Raw genomic sequence first — 27,844 nt, 5'->3', positions numbered from 1 at the left:
TACTTTTCTAAATACTTCAATTTGAGGGAGAAAAAGTTTCCATTCAAGTGTTTTATTGTGGAAGTACCTAATATGCACAGTACTTTTAAATTGTTCCAAATCCATTTTGCGATCATATACTTGTGGCATCTTATGGAGTAACTGAAGTATGTAAAGCAGATAGTGTTTTTACCTGCTTTACATAATTCAGCTATTTCATTCTTGGGTATTTAATTCTTGTCCCTGAAAGGATATATAAGAATGAAACAGAAGTAAAACAGTAAGAAAATGAAGTATGGTTTAGATAGAGCTCCTTATTTTTATCTTAATTTTCCCTTTTTGCCACAGACATGCTAGGGTGATGCTGGGGTGAATGAATTTTTGCTCGTTAACTGCCTGTCAATCTAAAAAGAGAAACCTGAGAACTTCTAAAATCTAAATAGGGCTGTACCAAGGACCCTATTTATATCTATCATGGTTATTCAATCAGATAGATCATATTCTATTCATTCCTTTTCAAAATTTGCCTTGGAAACTCATACTCATTGAAGTAGTTGTATTATGGATTGCCCTACTGCTGTTCCCAGTATGGATTTTGTCAAATTATGTCCTAAATTAATGTTTTTACCACTACTCTTTCTATATTCTGTAATTGAAAATAATTTGATTTTATGATTAAGAAATTAACTTGCATTAAAGCAAACTCTTTATAACTACAGACAGCAGGCTTTGAGCTGCAGTTGCCCTTAACTGTGATAATTACAAACAAAATCACACTGTTAGTGTTGTAGTTGGAAAACAAACAAACAAACAAAAACCACATCAGAAAAAAACCCTGTCCTAATTCCCAAATACTCAGCCTCTCTTTAAAGTACTTAAAGTACTCTCTTCAAAGTACTACAGGAAATAATAATTTAGTTTAGGTATACCAGACAATTTGGAAGTATTTGAAAGCAGATTACTGATCCAGACCACTTAAAAAATAGTCCTTTGGGTGACATACAGTACAAACAGTTTGAATACATTAGTAGTGTTTAATTTAGCTGTTGGCATAGATAAAACAAGTATTTATTTTAATAGATACAGTTCCTCACACACTGTGGTATCTTGTTGGTGAAAGTATCAAGTAGTATTTTATTTTAAAAGCTTCAGCTTCAGATGAAAAAGCAATACCTGATGTTTTGATCAAGTCCAAAGAGCCCAGAAAAAGTGGAGAGAAAATTGGCATGTCATGTTTGAACATACCATGGTCTGGAGTAACTACGTAGAGTGATCTAACTTGTGGCGTAGACATAGCTTTATTTCTGCCCTAAGGGGGTGTGAAATTACCTAAAATTTGATGGATTTCATAGAAGAGATAATAATGTCAGCATCTTAGACAAACTGCAAGAAAAGTAATTGTATTGGAGTGACTGAGTGATCTAACCAAACGTAACTGCAACATGTTTCTGATAACTTGCTGAGGAAAACTGACTAACCAGATCAAAAGTAATACTTTCAGAAGAGAGTAACTGTAGATAATAAAGGAAGAAGGTGTTGCTGTTCCAAGATATCTCAGAAAGTAAGTGCTTAAATTATCAAAGTCATTATTTTGAGAAAACAAAGACTTCACTTGTGTTTAGTCAATAATGTGAATATACTCTGTTTATATGCATAGTGAGAGATCACTGTGTTCTCCTTTATGGGGAGAAGCTCTCAAAATTTTAAAAGTTACTTTTTATCTTGAAACAGTGTTTGTGTGTGGGAGAACAGCAGTGCTGAACATTGTGAATGCGCTCGACAAATCTCTATGGAACACCTTGATAAAATGTTGTTCAAACTTTGCAAAGCAAAGGCATTGCTGGGAAGGAAGTTTGAAAACTAATGTAGAGTACTTAAAAAAAAATCCTTCGTTGAGAGTGTACTTTTTCCAGTTAATTTCTTTTCTCTTGTTTCAACTAAGTCTTTTGTGTCTGCACTGAAGCTTAGTAGTCAGTCTTCATGTCACTGCTTAACCAAGAATGACCAAAGGGAATACAAAATACCAAAGTAATCAAAGAGTTGCTGAGGACAACACAATAATAATGATATTCACATAGTCTCAGTAGATGTCATTGCACTTTATCCTGAGGTTTGTGGTAATTCAGAGGTGTGGGGGGTTTTTTGTTTGGTTTGTGGTTTTTTTTTTTTTTAAGGTAGCATAAATATTCTGTGAGGCTTGGAGCAACTAATTAGGGAACAAAGAAAAGGGGCCTTTAATGGTTTTGGGTTTAGTCCTTTGTTAATTAAATCACAGTTACAATTTTGCTTGACTATAGTCAACAATCAGCTTATTCAGTTCATCAGTTTCTTACCTTCATATCTCATAATGGAGGGCACTAAAAAAACCTAAATGCAGTTATAGGAAATCCTGATCTGCATGTTCATGTGGGTTCATACACGTTTGTTATGGGCAATAAATAATGTAAGTATTCTTCTGTATAGAAAATAGTTGTCTTTTTTCCTTCTTTCTGTATGACCTGTTTATAGACTGTAGTAGTATCTACTCTGCTTTCATTTTTCTTGGCTAAAAATCGAGCCTTCTTTAAGGTTATAATCTTTGCATATGTGAGAAATCCCTATAGACTTGTTTTGGATTAGCTGGTAAGTCTATTTGACTCTTTCCAAAGCTCGGCAGAGAAACTGACTTATTTCCTAAAATCAGCATAGTGGTGTTAGTATACTAGTGTGCTGATATGGCTATTACTTGAGCGTTGCTGTTTTTTTCCAGAACCGTGCGGAAGAAAGTCCACAGTGCCCTCTGTTGTAACACAGGTGCAGTTTAAGTGTACTCCCACGATGGTAGCTAGTCTCTGTGCCTCTTCAGTTTGGAGCAGCTTACCTGGATGGGATGTTTTAGCCATTTTGTTCCATAGCATACTATCACATGTTGAAGTCTGAAACTCTAACCTGTGGTCTCTCACCATTCAACTGTACCTGCATGTCAACTGAAGTATGATATCCTAATATCACACACACAAAGGTGTATCACACTAATAGTTTACAATCCTCATTAAATCACTTTACACACAAACTACTTGTTGTACTGCAAGGCACAAGGAAAAGCAGTTATTCTGGTTTTGATACCATTCCAGTTATGGAATGGTACCGAAGTTTGAATAGGAGCTGAGCAGCCTTGGAAGTTTAAAAATATATCCAACGTGGTGAAAACTCAGGTTTTTTTAAGTGAGCTGTCTATTTGGGAAGTCTAAATGAATGGAGTTTTATGGCACTTTGCCTCCCAGTAATATGGTAACTATGAGGTTTTACAGGCAAATTTAATAATAAAATGTTACATCTCATTTTTTTTGTCATGTTTGATCTTAAAAAATGTAGGCTAAAGTTCTCCTTGAAACAGGGTATTTCAGATTAATGCATCCATTTCTTCTGTTGTAGAGAAGTACGTGCCTTTCAGTGAAAGAACTTAATCTTAGAACCAGAGAAGGAGACTGCTTCATGGGAGGAATAAGAAGCAAGAGGGTATGCAAGTTGGGGGGACTAATTTAATCTGTGTATATTATGGCATCCTTAATTTGTTACAATAAACACTGTACCAATTTGTTGTACATGTTTGTATATAGAGGATTATAAATGTAGAGCCTACAGGGAGAGTGCACTATATTGAAAACCCATTTGGAAGGGAAATTACTTTTAGACCAGGGTATTTTTTGCTTGTTACAAATCTTTTGTGCCACAAGTGTGGTGTACACTTTTTCTACAGTAATCTGGAATGTTAACAGGTTTGGGGTTTTTTTTGCTGATATTAAATTGTAAGTAAATGTACCCTCTGTGGACTCGTCAGAATTGTTAGAGCTTGATTTTAGTTGAGGAGATGCTTTATCCTTTACAAATAAAAAGTTGAACTGCTACCTTTTATGTTGAGACTTTTTTAAACTGAATTAACATGTTTTTAAACACTGTTTACAGTGTTCCTAGCATTTAGCGTGATACTTCAACACTATGGATTTTAAGGATATTAACATAACCTTGTCAAATGCAGTACTGCAATATCTTCTTGCTGTTAAGACTACTGATTACAATTATTGAGTCAATTTTTTGTGAGGTCTGTCTTCAACTTGTATGGACAGATGTTCACCGACTTTGTGGTGGTACTGGTGTAGTCCATGTGATGTCAGTGTTCAGGCCTATGGTGAAGCAGAGATAAGGCTTTGGGGAGCCTTGTTTATTTTTGTACTCTTTGAACAATCTAGGTAAAATACTAAATTTGCTGTAACTCTAAAATGAAAAAGAGACATCAGAAGCAGCTGTTACTATGAAATGAGTGGTAATTTTCACATGAGTGTAGTTGTCATCCAGCGGTTACATTTATTTTTTAGTTAGTTCTGTAAAAATTAATGGAACAAGCTTTAAGACCTGGAAGACCTAATTTTTTTTAAAATGTGTTGCAGTTTCCACAAGAATCCACATGTCCACATGCAGACAAGATACACAAATTCCAGTTCATTAAAATTACTGTGTAAATATATTGCTGATTCTGTATATATGTAGTATGAAGGCATAAACTTGCTATAGCAGTACTGGGGACCCTGGCTATGTTTCTTGAACGTTCCTGTGCTATGGGCTATGGGGAAAGAGGGATTATCTTTCCTGATTCTTTAGTCCTCTGTTGGTGTTTGAACAAAACTGGAATGCCTTATTTGTCTTTGAGGTTATTATTAATATCTCTTTGGTGATGGGGCAGGGAGGGGGTCCACTGTAGACTTATTTAACCCTGTACTAGCCAATGTTGTACTGAAAACTAGTTACTTGCCCTAGTAACAACTCAGATGAGGCCTGAAGTAATTAATAGCAAATCAGCCTTCCAAGGTAATTTTCATCTACATTTGCCCATGTGCTGCACACAACTGGGAAATATATTTTACTTACAATAAATGCAAGTCTTTATTTTGCTGCTGCTTCTTTTGTGCCCAACTTTTTTTGCCCATATTGAAAGACAAAATTGAAATGAAAGCACTGATTCTTGGAGAGGCTTAACTGGGGAATCTAGAGACATAGTAAAGAATAACTGTGACATAGGCTGCAGGTGAGAGAATGACAATTAATGGAAAGCAAAGCATGTTTCTTCTGTATATAAAGGGGACAATCAGTGTTAAAACTAAACATAATCGCAATCTTTCTTTAGATTTAAATTTTTCTAGTAGTGCCACATGTTGGCCCTAGCAGTGGAGACTGTCTTCCTGACATCCTAAAATTAGTTGTTTTAATTCTGTAGAATCTTTCTAGGCTTAGAGCTGAGTACATCCTGAGCTGTTATGCTTGTTAAGCATAGATACCTGAACTCAAGTCGTTAGAAACACTGGAAAAGCACACACTCAGTTTGTAAGCCCTTGTGTCTCCTGCAAGTAAATCTTGAGATTGTCCTGAAGGAAAAACAAAATAGAACAGGTTATTTAAATTTCTTTGCAAATTTTCTGGGGAAAAAAAACCAGAAAACAGATTTTCAAAAAAATTATGTGAACTTCTTGGATTCGTGTCTCCAAAATTATGAGGATCTGTTTTATAGGATAAGCATCTATAATGCAGTTGCACAACTGGTAATAAGTTGTGAGAGTTTTATTTTCTGGTATGACAGATACTGCATGATCCATGGTGTGAACTTCCTCTGTCTTGTCCAGACCATGCCTACTTTCGATAGCTGAATTATCTCTCATTGCTTTTGCAAACACAAAATTAGTAAAAAATAACCAGTGTTGTATGTGCCTTGGTCTTAACAGCTGGAAATCTGCTCTGAATTATGCACAGCCCCTGTTGATATGTGCAACACTAGCATTAGTATTTCCAGCTGTGGCTGAAAAGCTGTTCTTATGGTAGCCTAAGGTTCTTCTAAAAATTTTGGAAGAGTATGCCACCCCAGAGGCCAGTAACTGAACTGTGTATAAATGGAACTGAAGTTTATATCAAGTGTTTGTATGAGGTGTACTCACCACTTCACAATTCGATGTAAAACACAAGGTTAAAAAGATGAAGTCAATTAATTACAAAATGTATAACTAAGTAGCCATGCGTGGAAAGTTTTATTCCCATTTGAGTCAAGATGTTAATAGGCCAGTAAAGAATGGGAGCTGATCTGCTGAAATAAAGCTTCTTAAAGATGTGAGATAGCCCTAGTTTAATGGGAAATAAGCTGGGAGGAAGGCTAGATTTCTTCAATAACTTGAATTTCTGGAGACAGAAAGGGTATGTAGAGAAAAAACATAGAAGACTCAAAGAAAAAAGATTGTTAAAAGATACCTTTACAGATCTTACAGTATTAAAGCTATCATAGTATATGTGTTATTGTTTCTTAGTGTTTCGTGACTTTTTGTCTTCATTAGTGTAATTTGAGACATAGCATGTACAAGAATATGTAGTTCCTGATCAAGTCCGAATGTATTAATTCAGTGCATTGATGGGATAATGGAGTGTACACCCTCAGATACTGTGCATATGTCTGAGAATGAGAAATCCATGGTTCAGAAAACGCAGAAAGTATTTAATTTTTCTTGTTCACCAGTAAGAGCCAGGAAAGGACTCTAATATGTATGCCGCCTAAAAGACCCAGGTCTCAAAAGACCTGATGCGACTGGACTGCCAGTTTTAGAATAGACTGCTGTTTTCTACAAACTTCTTGTGTTATGGTACTGTTGTCATTCCTTAAAAGAATGAATCCTGTCTGCAATTGCAATCCTAAAGATATGTAAATTCTTTCACTTTTAGGTCGGTCTGCTCATATAACAAAGAGTGACTTGCAAAACACCTAATCATGAACTACAGACACTACTGACCTTGCAGCTTTAGGCATTTTGAAGCCAGCACAATTAGTTGTCTTGCTTTAACACATATCTCAAGACCGTTAGATAAAGTGTCCTTTAGCTGAATGTTGCTCATTATACTCTAAAAGGATTATGTAATGCAATATGCAAATATATAATCAAATGGCTCTTTAGGACTGCCCTGAGTAGTGATAAGATTTTGTATGTAATGGCTTCTTTTCTTGCTGGCATGCTGACTTTATTCCAGCATCCAGACTTATGCAACTCTGTAAATAAATATCTCATCTCTGTGTGCTAATTTGGCTCATTTGTATGCACACTGGGTAAATCTGGTTTTGGGACAACATTACTACTGGTGATGTTGTTTCAAGTTGTTAACTGATAAACTGCTGCAGAATTGACCAGGATCTCTCAGGAGTACTGTCCTCTGACTTTTTATCTGATTTTTCTCTGTCTGCTGTTGCTCATGTGTTCCAAGTAGCTTGCACTCTGTTTAGCTTGCATCTTGAAGCATTCTTACTTTAAGACACAGTAAAATGAGGAGATTTATTAAAGAGATTATCAGGAAGGATGGATAAGTTCAGGTTTTTATTAAGATAATATATATTAAAATTAGCTTCTTAAACAATTAAATCTTTCGAACATAGTTTCCTGCTTGCTTCTGTTGGAAGAGTATCAGCCAAAAGGCACATGCTTCTGGAATAAGCCCTTTGGATGCTCCTAACAGTATGCTTTGCACAATATGCAATATGTATAATGTTTTTGTAAATGATGGGGACACGGGAATCAAATGTCCATTAATTAAGTTCACTGATGATACTAAACTAGGAAGAGCTGTGGACTCCCTCAGGGGTAGAGAGGCCTTACAGAGAGATATGGATAAATTACAGAGCTGGGCAGTAACTAACCTTATGAAATTTAACAAGAGCAAGTGCTGGCTTGTGTACCTGGGACAGAGTAACCCTGGTTATACATACAAATTGGGGGACAAGAGGCTGGAGAGCAACCCAGTGGAAAAACATCTGGGGTTTGGGGTTGATGGCAAGTTAAATATCAGTTAGCAGTGAACCCTGGCAGTCAAATGGGCCAACTGTGTCCTGGGGTGCATCAAGCACAGCATAGCTAGTGATTGAGGGAGGTGATTGTCCCCGTCTACACTACCTCACCGAGGTGGGCACAGCCCTACCTCAAGTAATGTGTGCGGTTTTGGGAACCTCAATGTAAGAAGTACAGCGAACTATTAGAGTGTGCGTAGAGAACGGTGACCAAGGTGGCAAAAGGGCAAGACTTAAAATGAACGGCTGAGGTCACTTGGTTTGTTCAGCTTAGAGAAGGCTGAGGGGTGACCTCATTGCAGTCTACAACTTCTTCAAGGAGGGCAGCAGAGGAGGAGATATGGATCTCTGGTGACCAGTGGTAGCGTTATCTCAAAATCAGGGTTCTTTACCTGGTGTGCGTGCAGCCGAATATACACAGAGAGCCAAGATATTGTTTTATTATGAGATTAAACAGTGCCAGGTGCTAGATCATAAAAGCCCAAAGCTAACACACCTTCTTCACATTACCTACATCATTTACGGTTTGATTTTGGTTAATACCTCCCAGTGTTTCCACCCCCCTTTCCAGAATTGGTTAGTAATTTACACATGGTTACACGATCATTTTCTTGTACCATGCATGCTCATGGGTTGGGGTCTTCACTTGGGCAAGGGTCTTCATGCCTGTGGGTATGATTTTTTTTAGTATTATAATGAGCAAAGTTAACCTAAAGGACACTCTGTCTGACAGCCTCAAGATATATGTTAAACAAACTCAGCTAATTACACACGTGCCAGGATGTTCACACTGCAAGGACAGGAGCTCCTGATAAGGAGTTCTTCAAATCACTCTGTTTAAGGAGCAGGCTGACCTGTTACTGGTCCACTGCTTGCATATCCTTAGCTTAGCAATTGCTGCCAGGATTTATATATCCTTAGGTCAGTAACTGCTGACAGGAGTCATTCTTTTAATTGGTAAGGACTACAATAAGACACGAGGAAATGAATGAAGCTGCACCAGGAGAAGTTCAGATTGGCCATTAGGAAAAGGTTCTTCACTGCAAGGGTGGTCTGTCACTGAAACAGGTTCCCCAGGGAAGTGGTCACAGCACCAAGCTTGTCAGAGTTCAAGGAGCATCTGGACAATGCTCATAGTAATATGGTTTAGTTTTAAGTGGTCCTGTGAGGAGCAGGGATTTGGACTTGATGATCCTTATGGGTCCCTTCCAACTTGAGATATTCTATGATTTGCTTCTGTTTTAGTACAATAATAGTAATAATCCTAGACATTAATGTGCTCTGCTCAGCCTTCCAGTTTCTATATGCAATAAATTACCTCTGTAGACCTAATCTGATGTGAATGGGCACAGCACCATTTAAATCGCGTTTTCCTGAGCCCTTGCATACTGTTCAGACTTTGATTTAATGCAATGTTAAGGTTTGAGCTTGCAAAGGTGTTTTACTGAGAGGGAGGAGGAGAAGGTGGAGCTGAACATAAAGCTGGGATTGAAGGTGTGGACAGAAGAGGATGGAGGAACCATGACCATAGGATGAGGTGGGGAAGGCAGAGACTGCTGACTCTTGACATCTCCCCAGGAGGGGAAAGAAAAGCAACTGGAGGAGACAACGGGAACACAGAGTGCACAAGGAGGAACAAGTGACAGGACAGGAGGAGACAGCCTCAAATTGTGTCAGGAGAAGGTTTAGGTTGGATCTTGGGAACAATTTCTTCCTGGAACGGGTTGTCGGGCATTGGAACAGGCTGCCCAGGGAAGTGGTAGAGTCACCATCCCCGGAGGGGTTTAACAGATGCAGAGATGAGGTTCTTAGGGACACGGGTTAGTGCCAGTGCTGGGTTAACAGTGGTAATCAGTGATCTTGAGGCTCTTCCAACCAAAATGATTCTGTGATTCTCTGTATGACAAGGGCATAGTCTGAGGTCGAATGCAAAAGTTAATGCCAAAGATATTTTTGAACTGTTATTCCAAAAACGCACGTTATTGATCTTCCCTGAGCCTCATTCACTTTATTAGAAACAAAGATTCATTAATTATAGCTTCAGAAAACCTGGTCCATAAAGATAGAGGATGAAACAATACACATACTCACCCAAGGGTTTTGTCATTCATGTTTTAAAGAAAAGTCAGTGTCAGTTCAACAGCTATCCAACAGGATTGTGTGTTGTACAAAGAATTACTCATTTATAACAAACAAACTCTTTATTCTTTTCACAGCTTTTTCTTAAAAAAAAAAAAAATCAGATGGCAAAAAGGCTTGTAAGTAAGGTAAATGTCCACTGTCCAAGAAAAAATGCATGGCTAGGTGGATTTCTGTTCAGACCAAATACAGGTGTTCTGATACTGGGCTCTGATAGAGGTGCCTCCTCTTTCTAAACACAGAGAACATGATTTTTTGAAGGTGTACATTAAACCTACTGATCAAAGCAGGAACAAGTATACTGACATTGTGATGTTTCTCCAAGTTAGTCTTGCACATGGAATCATAGAATAGTTTGGGTTGGAAGGGACCTTCAAAGGTCATCTAGTCCAACCCTCCCTGCAAATAGCAGGGACATCTTCAACTAGATCGAGTTGCTCAGAGCCCCATCCAGCCTGGCCTGGAACGTCTCCTGGGATGGGGCATCTACCACCTCTCTGGGCAACCTGTTCTAGTATTTTACCATCCTCATTGTAAAAAATGTCTTCCTCATGTCTAGCCTGAATCTCCTCTCTTCTAGTTTAAAACCATTACCCCTTGTCCTGTCATAACACACCCACATAAAAAGTCTGTCAGCACCCTTCTTATAGGCTCCTTTTGAGTACTGAAAGGCTGCAATAAGGTCTGCCCGGAGCTTTCTCTTCTCCAGGCTGAACAATCCCAACTCTTTCAGCCTGAGGTAGCCTTCCAAGTATGAAGCTTGTTTAGGTAAGTTGAAAAATCTAGTTTAAAGCTCAACTATCCTTTCTAGTAGATTGGTTTTTAATTTTGTTTTTCCTGATGTGTAACCTAAATCTACTTTTTAGTAATTTTAAGCCTATAACACTTACGCTGTTGTGAATGGCAGAAAGAGCTTGGTTCTATTGCAGATCTGCCATTTATTTTCAGATCATTGTATGTCCCTTCAGGCTTGGCTAAACAAAGCACCCTTGATTTCCTTTGTAGTGCTCTTATGGTGTAGATATGTAATACCTTTCATTCTGGAAATGAACCGGCTGATTCACACACTCCATGAACTGCAGTGTCAAGAGGACTGTGGATAGTGTTTATGGGATGACAGATGTGGAAAGTATGTGTGAGACATCATTGTACATGGCCCACCTATCCTTATCGCTGCAAAACATCACTGCCTTTTTTTTTTTTTAAATTTATTGAAAGAACTAACAGAGAATCAACTGTCTGCACACTAATCTCTGTATGATGGCTAACACAATGTAAAAGGCTTTCAATCTGCCCCAGTAGTGTTGCAGTGAAAGTTTTTGATTAAAGTTTGCTTAAGCTTACTAAATGATATATAATCTTAAAACTTCTATGTGCATGTTGTATCTAGGTATGTGGCAATGCTGGACCATGCAAAGAAACCAAGCCAGGAATTAGCCATCTTAAATACTGAAAGGAGCTTATCTGCATCAGCTCAGTACTCTTTTTGGCCTGTTTAACATGCCTATTTCTTATCCAAGTCAACTTATTTGGTTGGACCAGATATTTGTGCTGTTTTATGCCATGTAGATTTAGTTCTCAGCAGTAGTTACACCTGCTTTTTCCTGCTGAAGCAACACTTGCCCTTACATCATTTGTGCATCTTACCTGAGTGCAGCATGCATGTTTGATTTTTTTCTGCTAACTTTCACAGCTGTCAAAATAACAGTTGAGGCTTCTCCTTAAGCACAATTTTCCCCTATATGAGGTGAAAGGGTATGGTCTGAAGTCCTAGCTGTTAGCTCAGTGATTGGAGACTTACATGTAACATCAGTGATTTGCATTCAGTTCATTTTCTGAACTTTACATAACACATATGAAATAAACACCTTTTTCCTTCATCTCCTACCCATATCAAAGGTAAGAACTTATACTTTCAGTTGTAATACCTTAAATAAGTTTTATTGATTTAGGGCCTTAGATTTTTGTAGCAGCATCAGAACTATTCAATACTAGAAAGTAAACATGCAGAAAATAGGGTTCTAAATTAAATATTAATAACTACACATCTGTTCTACATCTGCAAGCAGGATGGAGGTTCTAGAGTTTGTTCAGTCCACCTAGGAAATGACAGCATTCATACTCCCAGAGGTGCTATGAGAGCAGGACTTATTGGACTGAGCAGCTGTGGTCCTTCTGGCTCTGGTGTTATGTGGTCTCTACTAACATAATCCAGTGTGCAATATTGATGTAACTGAAGTGTTTATAGTCTTCTGAATATAAATAGCAGAGAGCGATTAAGATTTTAATTGATTACCTTGGCAACTCTAGGCGTCCTTAAGAAAAATCCTTATGTTCACTTGTGTTGATATAAGTTTTGAGAAAAAGAAAGCTGAAGTAGGATATATGAAAAGCTTGTTAATTATAAAATGTGTTGTTCTTTGTTTTGCTATTTGAATATAAACAATGTTCTTGGTGCAGATATGTCTGTCTTCAGTACCTGTGGAATGGAAATATTTTGCTCAATTTAAAACAATGTAGATGCTGTTCTGCCCATTTGCATGGCTAGATACCATAATTCAAATCAGAAAGAAAATTGTTTGTAATGTTTCCAATTTAAAAATGAAAATAAAAAGTTCCCATGTTGGATTTAGTTTTAGTTTTGTCTTCTTTCTAAAATCATAGTAGGGCAAAATTCTGTTTAAAAACTTGTTGTCATTTGGCCCTGGGCAGTGGCGAAAACAGTAAACAGCCACTCTCTGTTGCTTTTCCATCCCTGGGGACAAGGAAGGAAAAAGGTGGAAAGACTTGTGGGTTGAAATTAAAACAGATTTAATAAAACAATAATAAAATAAGAGTGAATAATAATGTATCATAAAATATACCAAGCTATTCAAATATACAGAGCAATGCTTAGTTGCTGGAATGCGTACTTCCAGCCACCAAACAAAGGGCAGACACTGTGAACATGGCGAGCCCAGTATGATGTGGGGATGGAAGCCAGGCATGGAGAAGTTACTGGAATCAGGCCCCAAGAACAGGAGCAGGACTGCTCAGGGACGGCAGCCATCGAGGGAAGAGGGCAGTCCCTGGCAACCTCTCATTTATATATGGAGCATGCTGTTCATGTTATGGAATACTGTTGGCCAGCTTAGTTCAGTTGTCCAGGATCTGCTCCTCCCAGGTGCTATCTTGCACCTGGAGCTGGGCAGTTAGAACATCCTTCATCCCCTTGGTAACAGTCATCATATCAATGAGGTTTTGCATTCTTTCATAACCAATCCCAAACACTGGAAAAGTACTTGAAGAAAACATTAACTTCATCCTAGGGTGCTGTCTTACTCTGGAACTAAATCCAAAACAAAGCACCATGCTAGCTACCAAGAAAATGTACTAACTGCATGGAAAATCACCTCAATTCAGCCAAACCAGCACAAAAATGCAAGTTGCAAATGTTTGGTTTTGGGGTCTTTCCCCCTGATTCGTAATCTAGGACTTTAATCAAACAGTTCTTCCAGAAAACAGAAATTTTAGGATTGAAGATTCAGGCAATCTGGCCAGGTAATGTTGCAGTTGTCACTGTTCTGTCACCTCAGCTGTGCTATTGGGTGCAAGAGATGTTCACAGTCACTGTAGTAAAGTAACTGTGTTTGACATTCCTTATGCTGAAGTGTGAGACTTGCCTTGAAAGAAATTTTAGAGCAAAATCCCATTGAAGCATTTAGGATTGTCATTTGTTTCTTTTCTCACAGCAAACACAAGTTCAGTTTTGGGTAGCATACATGCCATTCTCCAGTGAGCAAAAGGAAGACAAGTCTACTGTGAATATTTTATTTAGCAAATTTAAATCTACGGCTTCTAAAAATCTATTTCTAGTTAAATTGCAAGGTTATAATAGTTTGATATTTTCAGGATTTCAATTTGAATATTTGATTTGGAGCATATTTTTCATTTAATGTATTAGACTGACAGTGGACTATGGTCTTGTATGTAGAGGAAGCAATATAAACTTGTCTATGCTTCAGAATGAAGCTGCAACAGTGAAAGGGAGCACATGCTTTGTACATGCTTAGCCCTAGACCAGCAAGGCCATTTTGCGTTCATAATAGACTGACCTATTTTGACCATTGTTGCTTGTGCCAACGATGTCCTTTGCAACCGTCAAAATCATATCTTGTTGACACGTATCCTAGAAATCTGCAAGGCAGATTTGTCAGGGACTCTGTGACCGTGTACTGAAATACAACATTGCCTTAAAAAAATCTGCAGCAAGGCCTCCGAGGTACACATATAGTTCTCCTCCCTAGATAAGAATGAGGAATCTAGTAGCTAAGGTGTTATTCAGTCTCAGGAAGAGGTCAATGGCATGAAATATGTATGCTATAAGAACTTCACTGACACGGCAAAGTCATATTTTTTAATTACAAATACCAGCTTGAAGTTCACAAAGTACTGACTACAAAAAGACTTTCACAAGAGTGTTGGTGGTTGAGAGGAGACTTTCTCTTGCCTAATGAAGAAAGTCCTGAAATACAGAAGGAAAGTCAATGTTTGGCCTATATGTTCTTATTGGGAGAAGTGGTATTCTGTTACCAACAATGATGAAAATAGAAGGGCTCACAAGCTTTTATTCCAAGGATACTTCTGGATAACGTCGCTCATACATCTGGTGTAGTTGTATGGTTGCAGGTATCTTGTCAACACTGGCAGAGCATCCATCCACTGACGTTACCAACCAGAGACAGGTACCCACCTTGGTGGGGTTGCTGCCAAATAGTACGGAAATGTTCATTCCAGTATATACTCCCTAACACTCGGCTCCTTGCCGAGCTGGCTGGTAGCCCAAGCCTCTTTTTTCTTTTTTATATTTAAATCCTGTCTATTGTCAGCCAGCGTGGACTTCAGCAGCAGCTCCCAAACTGATCTCTAATCAGGCAGGCTTCCTCTTTCTTAATCAGCCAAGCACTCAAGATACATGTTTGGTTTGGGATTCTTTGTGGTTTTTTTTTTCCAAAGTCACTTGGCCAGCGTAACCCAAAAGTGGACCCCTCCAGTCAAGCAGTGAAACTGCTGTGAAGGACTTGAAGAACAACTTGGTTTTCATAGCAGGCAAGCTCTATGAGCTGATCCTCGTAACTGAAGAGGGTAGTGCCCTCCACTGGATGAACAGCTATCAATGGAAGACTGATGCAGTACTGCCAATGTATTTCTTCACCTCCTATTGCAAATTTATGTACACTTTTGGCACTTGACAAAGCAATAGAATAGTTGCACAACATATGGGCTTTCAGTCTTGGAAAGGCCCTAATTTTTTCTCTGTTACGTGTAGCTGCTACTTTTTATGTGACTTGTCCTGCTGTTAGCTTCTCAAGGAAGAGAGGCTGTGTCTAGATCACTTGGAGCAATATGAAGCGGAATGGAGAGTCCTGCCTTTGGGGAGCCATGGAAGGAAGGGAAAGGTGAAACTCCTTGCATAGGTATCATTCATAGGTGACATTGGGATGCACTGGGTATATTAAGAAAGTGATTGCATTTTGCTGGACTATGAACAGTTCCATGTTTTGCCTCCCTCCCTCCTCCTCTGCCTTCCTCTTTCAACAAATCCACCTGTTTCTGTTGTGTAACAAGTGGTGGCAAGGAGACATATCCTTCCTATTAGATGCCCTCCTGAGATGGATGACTGTCCAGAAACAATGTATGAACCTGCAAGCTAGCAGGTTGGATGGATTTGCCATTCGTCATGGGAATTGCAAAGTGTGCAGCAGATCATGATAATTCTGCCAGTGCAGAGGGCAAAGTGGGTGTGTGCAGAGATGCCTGAAGGCCTAGTTCATGGTCACCTAGCAGAAGTTAAGGACCCACTATTTCCAATAGCTTTGACGATTGTACTAAACGTTAGGCACCAGAGCAACAGATGTAAGATAGTGCCGCTGACGATGCTGTAGTTGTTGCCCTGTGTTTGAAACAGGTTCTAGCTTATCACAAGAGACAGCTACTGGATTTCTGATACTGATACATATTAGTTTTGTTTACAGCCAGTACACTTAATATAAGTATACATGAAATAATTCTGCTGAGACTGCTGTCATTTCTTTCTGTTCTTTTGATTGTGACAGCCAGCTCCCTGTATTAGTCACTGGTTTTCTTGTCTGTGGGCTGGTCATGTGTTGCTGATGGAGTGAGAGGGATGCACTTTACTCATAAGAGAGAAGGAACAATAAACTTTACTGATACAAAACAGGGAACAAAGCTTGATGATAAATATGACAGTGGTTTAAGAAGATGTGATGGCAAGGTACACTTGATTATTTACTGCATAGAGGACAGGGTCAGACAAAATTGTCAGGGAGACCCTCCCGTTGAGTCATGAGGTTCAGAAATGACCCCATTCCTTTACAAACTCCTTCTCAGACAGAAGTCTAGGGGCAGCTGGATCCAGACTTAGCCTCAGACTTGGCCAACTGTTTATGTCTAAAGGACTATCCGCAGTCTATCCTTTGTATCACTAAGCTAAGATTTTGAAGTTTAGTGTGCTATTAGTCACTTACTGAGGATCTGTTGCAACAAGGAATATCTCAGCCTCGAGAGACGTGTCCCTACTCAAGGGGAGAACCTGGCGTGCCACTTGCTGCCATGCAGGAAAGCTGAAAGGGCTCTAGACTGTCCAGGATTTATTTATCTATCATTGACTCATAGTCGTATTTGCATACTGACTGCAGATGTTAGTTTCTTCCAAAATTTGGCCTGAGTCAGACATTGACCAGCACTGTGGTTAGATGGGCACATTGCCATAAATTCGCCCTTTGGTATTGTGTTATCTCTCTCCCCTGAATCCACTTTGAGCCAGATGCATCCATCATGACAAGATGCATCCGTCAAGTCTGCCACTGGTGGTTATTACTTGAGCAGGGTTATGGGAAAAGGTCAGGTTGGGGCAGGGGTTTGAGGAGGAGAGAACAGTACCATCCAGTGCTGGAGCTGGTATGTGTTCTGAAGTCTTGTGACCCTTTTACTAAATATTTCAGGTGGTACCACAGACCTTATTTGTCATCATGTTAACTGTGCAGCACTGAATTGCTGTGCTGTTTGCCCCTTTAAGGTTAGCGTTGCCTGCTTCTGGTTTGCGATAAAAGCACAGAAAATGCAGATTGCTGAATTAAACATAGCACCAGCTCCAACAACTGGCTCAGGAATGTAGCCTTCTGTAACCAGAAATTTGTGGGTACAGAAGTTGAGGGGATCAGCCTGTATATGTGTATTTTTTTTAACAATGGTTGACACAGACCCAAAACCTGCCAACAACTGAAAAATACTTAGAGTACTTACACTTTTTTTCCGACCAAGTAATTGCAGATTCAGTAACTACCTCTCTTGTGCTTTACTAGATGTCTCTTGAAGTTCTACTTGGTAGGGACTCTGTTTTCTCCATCTTGTAGATCATAGGTTGGTGCACCATACTGGCTCAGTGAGGTTTGTGTGGAAATTGAAGGTAAATGGCCAACAGAGCTTAAAAAACCCTACGTGATAGATGAGAGAGATGCTGATGAGTTGGTAGTGAGATTAGGCTCAAAAGAGACTTGCAAAACTTAGAGCAAATCTTGTAAGTTTTGCCTTAGATCATACCTTCTTCATGTCTTAAATTTTGGTTTAGTGGTCCCTCTGTGGTTTATTAGTGTAAGTATGAATGGAGATATATTGATAATCTTGTCATGTGGGCATGTTATGTGCTTATAGGTGAAGTCATGTAGCCTAAACAAACCCTTGGGAATGATGTGTCGGACTGGCCTAGATATACTCACTCAGGCATGTGCAAACAGGACAGTTGTGTAAGTCATTGTCCCATATTTGGCACAGATCTTTTTCAAAGGCGAAAGCATCTGGGCAGTCAAGCTCATTGCATAGACTTAAGCTCAAACAGGCAGCTGACAATAACATTTTCATTTCAAATCTGGAATTGATGTGAAGGAGCAATTTAGGCATGATGTTCTTATACCTCATTGCAATGTATTTAATTCCCTCTTAAGGATGTCTAATTGAGATAGATTATTCTACGTTCTCAACACAGTGTACTGCACTACTCACAGCTCTGCCTTGCAATATTCTTACTATGCATCAATATTGATGCTTATTTGAAACAAACAAACTTATCAGAGCACTCAATCATGTGCTTAATTCCCACGGAGGTCAACTGGATTTAATCTGTGTCTAATGTCTCCTGAGCTAGGACCTTGAAGCATTGTAAATTACAGTAATGGAATTCCACTTTGTATGGAAAAATCAGGTAACTGTACCAGACTACTGGAAAGCCATTCGCTGTGGAAGTACGCAGGCAGACACAGTACTTTGTTCATGTCAGTGAATTATTTATTGCTTAGTACTAATATGCGAAATTTTATGGATCATAGAGTTTTGGCACACTCTGAAGTAGATATATGGAAATGATCACTTGCAACATATGAAGAACTTGGAAAACACTTTCATACAAAGAACTTGCAAACCACTTTCATTGCATGTGTTGAACAACAGATATTCAGCAGGTTAGATGCTCCAGTGTACCAAGAAGAGGAGGACACATTCAACGAAAATGACATTTACATATTTAATGGCAGTATGCAAAATTATGATTTGCAATATTGAAAATTCAACTACATGCTGTGTTAAACATTATTCTTTGTTTTGTATTAAAGTAAAAATTTAGTCCAGTTTCACTAGGCAATCAAATTCCTTGATGTCTTCAAAAATAAGTTGATTTGCTTCAGGGTTCTTGTTTGATATGAGTCTGTGTTGAAGACAGATGTAAACCTTTAAATGTGTTTGATAACATCTGTTCCAAGTAATCTCTATTGTAACTAACCATAAGGGGGTTTTTTGGCTTTCTTTATGATCAGAAGTTGGCTTTTCCCATTTTTGCTGGTTTGCATTTGCTTAGAGTAACAATGGTCTTTTTTTTTTTTTTAAGATTAAAACCTTTTCAATAACATAGTTGATCTCTTAGTTGAGAACTGATTGCCAATATTTATGTAGGCAACATTTCATATAGAAGTTCTCTGGCTCTTGTTAGCTTCTCTCACAGCTTGTGTATGTGTGTGTCCACACAGCATACAAAGAAGTTAAATATAGCTGAAGTTACAGTAAAGGTCAAGTGCTTAAATATTGGAAAGTGTCGTACAGGTTTTCTGCACAACCTTAATTTAATTCTTGTATATAGACATAATGATATTATTATTACTAAATATATAATATGTTTTCTACAGGACTTTTCTTGCTTACTGCAGGGCAGAGAAACTCAATTAATAAATAATATTTCAGTGTACTGTTTTCCTCACACATTTGCATGATTTAGGCCTTATTCCTGAATTCAAATGTTTTTCTACATAAACAATGACTACTTTCCTTTTAGCTTTCTTCCAAGACACCCATGCCAATAGTGACTTAGACCTTCAAATGAATAAAACAAAACCAATTTTCACAGAAACAGCAGAAGTTCTTATTCCCATTTAACAGATAGGGTACTGAGACTGTGAGAGACTAAAATGTTACTAATTTTAGTAAGTTTGCTTCAGTTAAAACAGCTAGAAGTGATTTTTCAGGGTGTTGAAGAATTTCACATATGCAAAGTATGTGTTGTTTTATTCGTCGTTGTAGGAACTTTTAGAGATCAGAGCCAGAATCTCAATTTGATCAATCAGAAAATGACAATAATGAATGACAAACTGGACGAATTTTGAGTTAAAAGATTTGATTAGCTTTACCCAGAAAGTCACTTGCAGAGCCTGGAGTATAATCTGTTTCTGCAGAGTTTTGTTCAATTTTGTTTCCATTTATTTTTCCTTTCAACCTTGCAATAAAGCACATAGATCTGTAATCACTATGTATGCCTAGTTCGTTCCTCAATTGTATGCCACCTGGTATGCTGAATGAAGCAGGGTCCTTTGGGAAAAATACTTTCTGATTATCTAATTAAGGACTATATTGCAGTGCATATGCACAAGGGGGCAACTTTCTTCTTCTATGATTAAAGTTATTCGTCTTTGGAGAACTGGGCTAGTACTCAGGAGAAAAAAGGGAAAGGTGAACTTGGGAACTGTTAACTTAAATGTGTGATTGTTTTGGAAGACAGTATTTTATTAAATATACTTCTGAATGAAGAGGATTTCTTTGAGATGATGCGTTGAGAAGAAAGACTAGTCTTTGCAGTATGCTTTCCGCAGGTTTCAATTTATTTCATTCTCTAAGAGAAACTAATTCGGAACTAATTTGCTTTGAATAAACTGTTACAAAGCTGGATCTGTGAACTGCCTGAATTATCTAGAATTCTATAGGTATTGTTTGAGGATCACTGGGCAGTAATTTGGTGCTTGGCAGACCAAAAGGCTTAATGAACCACTTATCTGGCAGGAGTAAATATTAAATTCTGTCCAAGGGTATGCTTTATTGCATTTTGTAATAGATGCATGTCAGTAATCTGGCTTGCTGGGGTATGGCTCTTTTTTGTTGATACCTGCTTTGTTTCTTCCCCAAGCACTTATATTTGGTTTTATTCTTTACCTGTAAAATTTTCTAATAAGAAACATAGAAGCAAGGATTTACTGTGTGTGGTTCAGCATAACTGGTTCTACATACATATAATAAAAGACCAAGAGCTTAGAAACTCAGCAGGTGAAGCAGACAACAGATAATAGACAAGAAGCAGCAGTGTCTTCATTTTACGACTACAAAATGTAGTGTCCACTACCATCTGCCACAAACTTTGCATCAGGTAGGGCAAATCATAAACTCTTTGGTAGTTTAGCTACTTCTAATCTTTCACTCAAGAAAAGTGAGAGCAGAAGCTTTCCTTCTGTTTTTCTTATGAAGAAGTAGTAAACGTATGTAACAACTTTATTTAAGGGTCAATTTTTAAGTAAGGTATCTTTTCTGAACTAGGGTAATGTATGTTCCATATTCCTGTGTAACAGAAATTAGACAGTTGAACTTGGGCTTCCTGTACTAAAGTAGATTCTACTGAATCTCTAACCGGTGTAGTTATATGTAAATAAATAATGAAATATGAGAATAAGAAATGGTCATTTTTATTCTGCATGAGAAATTACTTTACCAGTAATGCCTAAACACCTAACAGTAAGTCTGGGGATGATGGATTCCAAAGGACACTGCAGAGCCTACCCACAATCTGTGCAACCCTTGGGCTGGACTAAAAAACAAGTTAGGGACCAGATGCTGGCCAGGGAGAGAGTTCTCCAACATGTCTGTTTTAAATATAAGTGCCAATGTTTGGGGCAAAGAGGAGGACAAATTAATGCACCAGAATCTGATTTGCATGACTGAGTATAATACCAGTTGGTCATAGTGGGCTGAATGTGAACAGACATGACACTTTGGGAAGCCTGAGTCAGAGCAGCTGCAAGTAAAAAGTGCTTGCAGCAAACTGAGAGGCAGCATTTGACTTCCTGCAGTCAGAGGCCCTGAAAACAGTTTGGGTCCCTCAGCCACACAAGGGACAGCAGACTCAATGAATTTCAGCTGCTTGTCTCTTTCAGGCCACAGCAGCATCAGGAAGTAGTGGACAGCCAGGAATTAAGTCACTGGTGACTTAATCCTTCTGAAAGGAAGTTGAATCCCTACAAAGGAATGTGTAAATGTGTATACAGAGCTACACTTTTGGGACCAACAAAAGTTTGTGGGAAAATGCATGTTTGCTAATACTTAGTTTGAGTAACTTTAATGTTTAGCAAACTGTGTTTGTAATTTGGTATCGAAGCTTTGCTTGCCTGCGCCCTTTCCTTCCTTTTTTTTAAATTAGACGTGGTTTAATTCTCTATGGGAATAATGGGAATAAGCTTTTTTTTAAAAAAAAAATTAAAAAATCCATGATTTCCTGTTATTCTGATGTGTAATACTTAAAAATTTCAGGAATCATCTTTAGTCATTTTCGTGGCCACCTGGTGGCAGCACTAAGAGTCAAGCCCAGTGCTCCTTGTTTCAATGGGTTCGTCAGGACCTGGAGGGAGGAATACGGAGCAACAAACCCTCCGATGGGACACAGATGCAACTGGAGAGCTCTCAGTATCTCCTTTTTGTTTGGAATCTCAGTTCTTAAGCATAATGTAAATTCTAATTTCAGGTTTGTTGACAGTTGGAGTCTCTGACAGGTTGCTACAACTTGACATCAGTGCGCAAAACCAATGATGATGCTAACTTTTGCTGACAGTGGCAGGAAATAAGTATTCAGGTGAAAGAAAGGTCAAGGAGGAAATCAAATAGGATGCAGCAATTAACAGACTAAGAGAAGTTTTCCAAATTCGCTCCAGAATTTGCCACAGAACAGTGAAAAAGTTAATACCAGGAACAAGTATTTCAAATATATTTCAGATATGAAGGGCAGGGAGAAAAAAACCCCTTTCAATACATTTAGATAAGATACATTTTACTTACAAAATGATTTTATTTTTCTCAGTTGAGAACAATTGAAGTTATCCTATGTCTGAGAGATAAGGCTATTTTTATTGAATGATATATTAAAATAATGTATTCTGACTTTAGTGATTTTAAAATTATTATTAAAAATGTAACATAACTACTCTATGCCTTATAAGATGTACTATAAAATTTCAGATGCACAATATATCTGAATTTTTGAGAACTTTGGTGTTCAGGAGATGTTCTTATACCAGTAAAGCAGGACCTTTCTTTCTCTGAAGAAATATTTTCATATTGTAAAGTAAGCGTTTATTCTAAAATATGGCAAATATTGTTCTATCAAGTGACTCATGTAATATCAATTAGTGGAAAATATTTAATGATTGTTTCTTCTTTCCTCAAACATGCCAGGGTGTTAGAGAATTTTCTTCGCCCTAGGTTGCCCCAAGTAGAATCTCAGGCATGAATTCCATAAATTCCACTAATTAATTTATTTGCAATGTACAGAGGTAGAGGTCAGCTCCAGCTGGGTGCCTGTGGAGAGGGGCTCCAAGTAAAGAAATCAATTATGTCCTTACAGTCTAAGTTCACCACACCTCATGTGACAGTTTGAACCAATAGTAACATTAGGGTCTGGGATCTTCCTGTTCTTCATTGTGTCTCTTAATTTTCTCCTGGTGAGCCATTTCTTGTCTTTAGAAGTACTGTTCCATTTCTTATCTCTAAGAATGTGGCTTCTGCTGGCTGTTCTAGCTCCTTTTTGGCTTGAACTAGCTCTGGCTCCTTTGCTTAACTACGTAAAAAGTTTGACATATCTTGCTGAAATTTCGTAGTTTGGGACCTCCAGCAGGAAATTTAGTTACTAATGCTAAGAGCAAATTATGCTAAGCAAATTCTATATAAGCAATATACCAAACCACACACTAATCCTGCCCTATCGTGGTTATGCAAGCCTCTCGATTGTGCAAGCACGATAGTTCAATAAGCTAAGACCTGGACACAGGCTAAGACAGTCAGCATTTCCTAATGCTTTTTTTTTTGTTTTGTTTGTTTTAGTTTGGTTGGATTGGTTTGTTTGCTTTTCTTTGTTTGTTTTTTGGTTTGTTTGGTTGGGGTTTTTTTTATGCTTGCATTTGGACAACTAAAGGATGATAAGCCCTGTTTATTGAAAATTAAAATACTGCTGAAAATTGTGTGTTTTTCTTCCACTTATTATGATTCTTCTGTTCTTTTAAAATCCTAGCAAGAATTATATCCAGAGTTGTATTAGTGTCTTACAATTAGATATCCTGGTGAGAACAAGTTAAAGATCCCCTTAAGTGCCCTGTAAATATTCACTTGAATTCTATTTTGTGTAGTGTGCCTGCTGGCAGGAGTGATTTATAAGCGACCTACAAAGGAAAAGCCACATCTCTGCCACAATGTGCAGAATGAGCAGAACCATATCCTGTATATCACATTATCTCAGATACCTGCATTTAAGCAGACTCAGTAAAATACTCCTAGCTATGACTTATGAAAGACATAATTCTTTTCAGAAATCAAGCTGTTCTCACAGAATATAAATGGCTTTTCATCATTATGATTTAAATGGCAGTTTCAGAACTTATAGAGCTACCATGCTTTCACATAGACTATTTAAACACTGTTATCCTGACTTCTACAGCAAAATAAACCACATTGGTACTCATGTTCTCCTGAACTCTTGTTCTCCTGAAAACAGAAGAGGCAGTTTTATCCTTTGGCCATCTATGAATGTAATCTTTTTAATTCAACACATCAATTACATATCTGTGCTAATATTATTTCTTTAAAGCAAGCACCCTACTCCATAGTCAGTGTTACACCAAGAAAAAAAACCAGTTAAGTGCACTGTGGGAGAAGGTACAGTATGCAAAGGTGTTTCCTTCCTCTGTATAATCATGTCAATAAATTGTCCACTGAATAAGATAAATAAAGGTAAAGAAAGTAGAAAGGAAGTGTGTGAACTCCACTGGGACAGGTACAACAGAGTGATTGAGATTGGTTCAGTAAACAGTTATCTCTGAAGAAACCTAATATGGAATTTTTTCAGTGGATGGACAATTTAATTCTGTTTTTGTGGCATATGAAAAATGAGAATAGGCAATATACTGCACATCTCTTATGGTGCATTCTGAGATAGAAACTTAGGTCAAAATAGAGTGTGGCCAACATAAAACAGCTTAATGGAGTGGGCATGTTCAAATATTTATTCTTTTAGGGAAAAAAATAGATGCAAAATTCTTCCTTAAAGTGATTTGTACTGGTATAAGAATGCATTTTTTTTCCATATTGTTAATTTTTCTGTTTTATGGTAATTTCAGCATGGAAATTCCTGTAGCTCAGCTTATAATTTTGAAATGGAAAACAAAGGGTGAAGAAAAACTATGAAAATGTGGATTTACATCTGTGAATTTGCACTAAATAATATAATGTGGGGTTTGACCCAGAATCTTTACAGGAATTAGTAGATAATTGTCAATAATGGGCTCAGTTGTAAGGGCTTTGTTAGCACTAAAACCTAACATTTTCTGATGCCCCTTCTCCAACTGATAGTAGAAATGGTTGAATCTTGCCTTAATAGAGTTAAAAGTGACTTTAAGTACTGCAGGACTCTTGCTCTGGTTTAACTCTTGTTTTTCAGGCTGTTAAACCTTGATGTTGCAACAGTAGATCTTTAATCAACCTATTTATTCATCCAGATTGCATTTGAAAAACGGGGCATCCAACAACAAGGTGATTATCATGCTTGTGAAACAATGAAAAAAGAACCATGTAAAATTCAACAGAATTTTTAAAGACTGGAATACTTTGTACTGATTCCTGTTGTTTCTACTGTGATAGTAAACCGAACTAATGGAAATAAAGTTGCAGGTGCTTTGTCATTCATTCAAGTTAGAGTAGAGAAAAATGCATTTATATTCAAAATGGATGCAAAGAATTAAAATGAAATTAATCTTGGTGACATCCTAGATCAGGCTAGGAAAGTTACAACCGAGCTTAAATTGAGATCATCAACTTATTGTTGTAAGTACATAAGGAAAGAAATTTACATGCAGTATTTTAGCAGCTGATGTCCTGCATGTCTTAAAAAAAGGTTTCGCAGTCACTGTTTTGGAATACATATTTTCAAAACCCTTTTCTTCTCAGTAATGTCCAAATCTGAATGATCTTGTGATTGTATTTAGATTGTAACAGTGCACTACTATTTAAAAATATCCACCCTATCTAATATGCTATTGTTTTCAGTTTCCTGTTTCCTTGTGATGAAAGTTCATTGTTGAGAACTTGCTTCATTTTTTTGTTTACTCTGATAAGCTAGATCATTGAGAACTATCTATTTCTTCACTGAAGTGAAAAAGACAGAGAGTCTGCTAGAAGTAATGCAAGGATTTTGTTTCCTTAAAACATATTTTGAAAGACTTTGTAAAAAGGAAAATGGAAGAGTCAGAGGTTATTTGTATTTATTTAGTGTTCAGTATTTCCTACTCTCTTCCACTATACTACCATGTAAATTATTTTCTCTTTCTCAAATTGCGTTATGTTCTTTGAGGACTATTTCTTGCCTCACATATTTATGTCACTTTTCAGGGCCAGATTCTTAAAAGGGTTTAAAATAAGTCTTAAACACAACTGCTATGCTCCTCATCTTAGTGCAACATTTAGTTCCATAAAATTATTTCTCAGTTGCTGCCATTCCTGCAAAGACACAGTTTTTGATCTCAAAGTCATTAAACTACCTGAAGGCTTAATGGTGCCATGAAGTATAAACCAGTACAGGCTCATGTTCTGCACGAAACAGTATGAGGAGATGGTACACCACCTGTCTTAGCCAGTAGCTTCCATGAAATGTCAGGTAAATGGCTTCTGATCGTGGCAACATAATAGGCAGAAGAGTCTGAGACCTGTGACAGGTTTTGATTGAGTTCTGGTAATGCCATGTTTTTTGTAAATAATGCTTTCCCTGTCTTATCCCCTTCTTAATTCATCTACTTGATTTTCCTAAATGTTGTGTTGTCATGGCAGTATAGTCTATGAATCTACTGTGATCAGCAATACATTTTGTCTTTCAACTCTTTAGCAGTTCATCCAGATCCTATTCAAACACAAACTCTGTTCTCTCAGTTGGTACAAGCTAGGACAAGGTTTTAAACTGCGAGAGGGTAGGTTTAGATTTGATATAAGGAAGAAATTATTTACATCATGGTGGTGAGGCACTGGAACAGCTTGCCCAGAGAAGTTGTGGATGCCCCATAAGTGGAAGTATTGACGGTCAGGTTGGATGGTGCTTCACAGAATCACAGAATGTTAGGGATTGGAAGGGACCTCGAAAGACTGGTTAGTCCAGTCCCCCCGCTGGAGCAGGAACACGTAGATGAGGTTACACAGGAAGGCGTCCAGGCAGGTTTTGAATGTCTCCAGAGAAGGAGACTCCACAACCTCCCTGGGCAGCCTGTTCCAGTGCTCTGGCACCCTCACTGTGGAGAAGTTTCTTCTCATATTTAAGTGGAACCTCCTGTGTTCCAGTTTGTACCCATTGCCCCTTGTGCTGTCATTGGTTGTCACCAAGAAGAGCCTGGCTCCATCCTCATGACACTCACCCTTTACATATGTATAAACATTGATGAGGTCACCCCTCAGTCTCCTCTTCTCCAAGCTAAAGAGACCCAGCTCCTTCAGCCTTCCCTCATAAGGGAGATGCTCCACTCCCATAATCATCTTTGTGGCCCTGCGCTGGACTCTCTCCAGCAGTCGCCTGTCCTTCTTGAACTGAGGGGCCCAGAACTGGACACAATATTCCAGATGTGGTCTCACCAGGGCAGAGTAGAGGGGAAGGAGAACCTCTCTTGACCTACTAACCACCCCTCTTCTAATACACCCCAGGATGCCATTGGCCTTCTTGGCCACAAGGGCACAGTGCTGGCTCATGGTCATCCTGCTATCCACCAGGAGCCCCAGGTCCCTTTCCCCTACACTGCTCTCCAACTGGTCATTCCCCAACTTATACTGGAACCTGGGCTTGTTCCTGCCCAGATGCAAGACTCTACACTTTCCCTTGTTATATTTCATTAAATTTTTCCCCGCCCAACTCTCCAGCCTGTCCAGATCTTGCTGGATGGCAGCACAGCCTTCTGGTGTGTCAGCCACTCCTCCCAGTTTGGTGTCATTAGCAAACTTGCTAATAGTGCACTCTATTCCCTCGTCCAAGTTGTTGATGAATTGAACAACCTAATCTAGTAAAACATGTCCCCTTGGAGACATCCTCTTGGATTTTAGATGGAATTTTTATTGCTGACTGTGTCATGGCAGGGAAATCACAACCTGTATATATGTTCTTCGTACAGATTTATAAATATGGGAACTATCCCAGGTATGAATATGTCATGGAAACATCACTGAATCTTCCCATGTTTAATATATTTGTGTTATTACCAAGTCAAGATGGATGGAATAGGGCAC

At 38.3% G+C, this 27,844-nt stretch overlaps 1 protein-coding gene across 4 annotated transcripts in view; it reads left to right on the top strand.

Annotated features, from left to right (window-relative positions):
- FAM174A (family with sequence similarity 174 member A) overlaps nucleotides 1-27,844 on the top strand; it is a 62,017-nt gene that overhangs the window by 17,538 nt on the left and 16,635 nt on the right. The window contains exon 3 of one of the 4 annotated variants that reach the window (XM_065656677.1): nucleotides 21,857-22,447. The exons of 2 other annotated variants lie outside the window; for them this stretch is intronic. In XM_065656677.1, coding sequence (XP_065512749.1) covers nucleotides 21,857-21,869 — 13 coding nt within the window. In that variant the 3' untranslated portion in view covers nucleotides 21,870-22,447. Of the gene's footprint in view, nucleotides 1-3,393; nucleotides 12,523-21,856; nucleotides 22,448-27,844 lie in introns of those variants that run through there. One more of the 4 variants, XM_065656676.1, reaches the window with a different exon arrangement.

This window comes from Caloenas nicobarica, chromosome Z (genome assembly GCF_036013445.1).
Source record: "Caloenas nicobarica isolate bCalNic1 chromosome Z, bCalNic1.hap1, whole genome shotgun sequence".
Taxonomy (NCBI): Eukaryota; Metazoa; Chordata; class Aves; order Columbiformes; family Columbidae; genus Caloenas; species Caloenas nicobarica.
The sequence above is the reverse complement of the archived record's forward strand: the minus strand, read 5'-3'. Positions and strand labels throughout refer to the sequence as shown.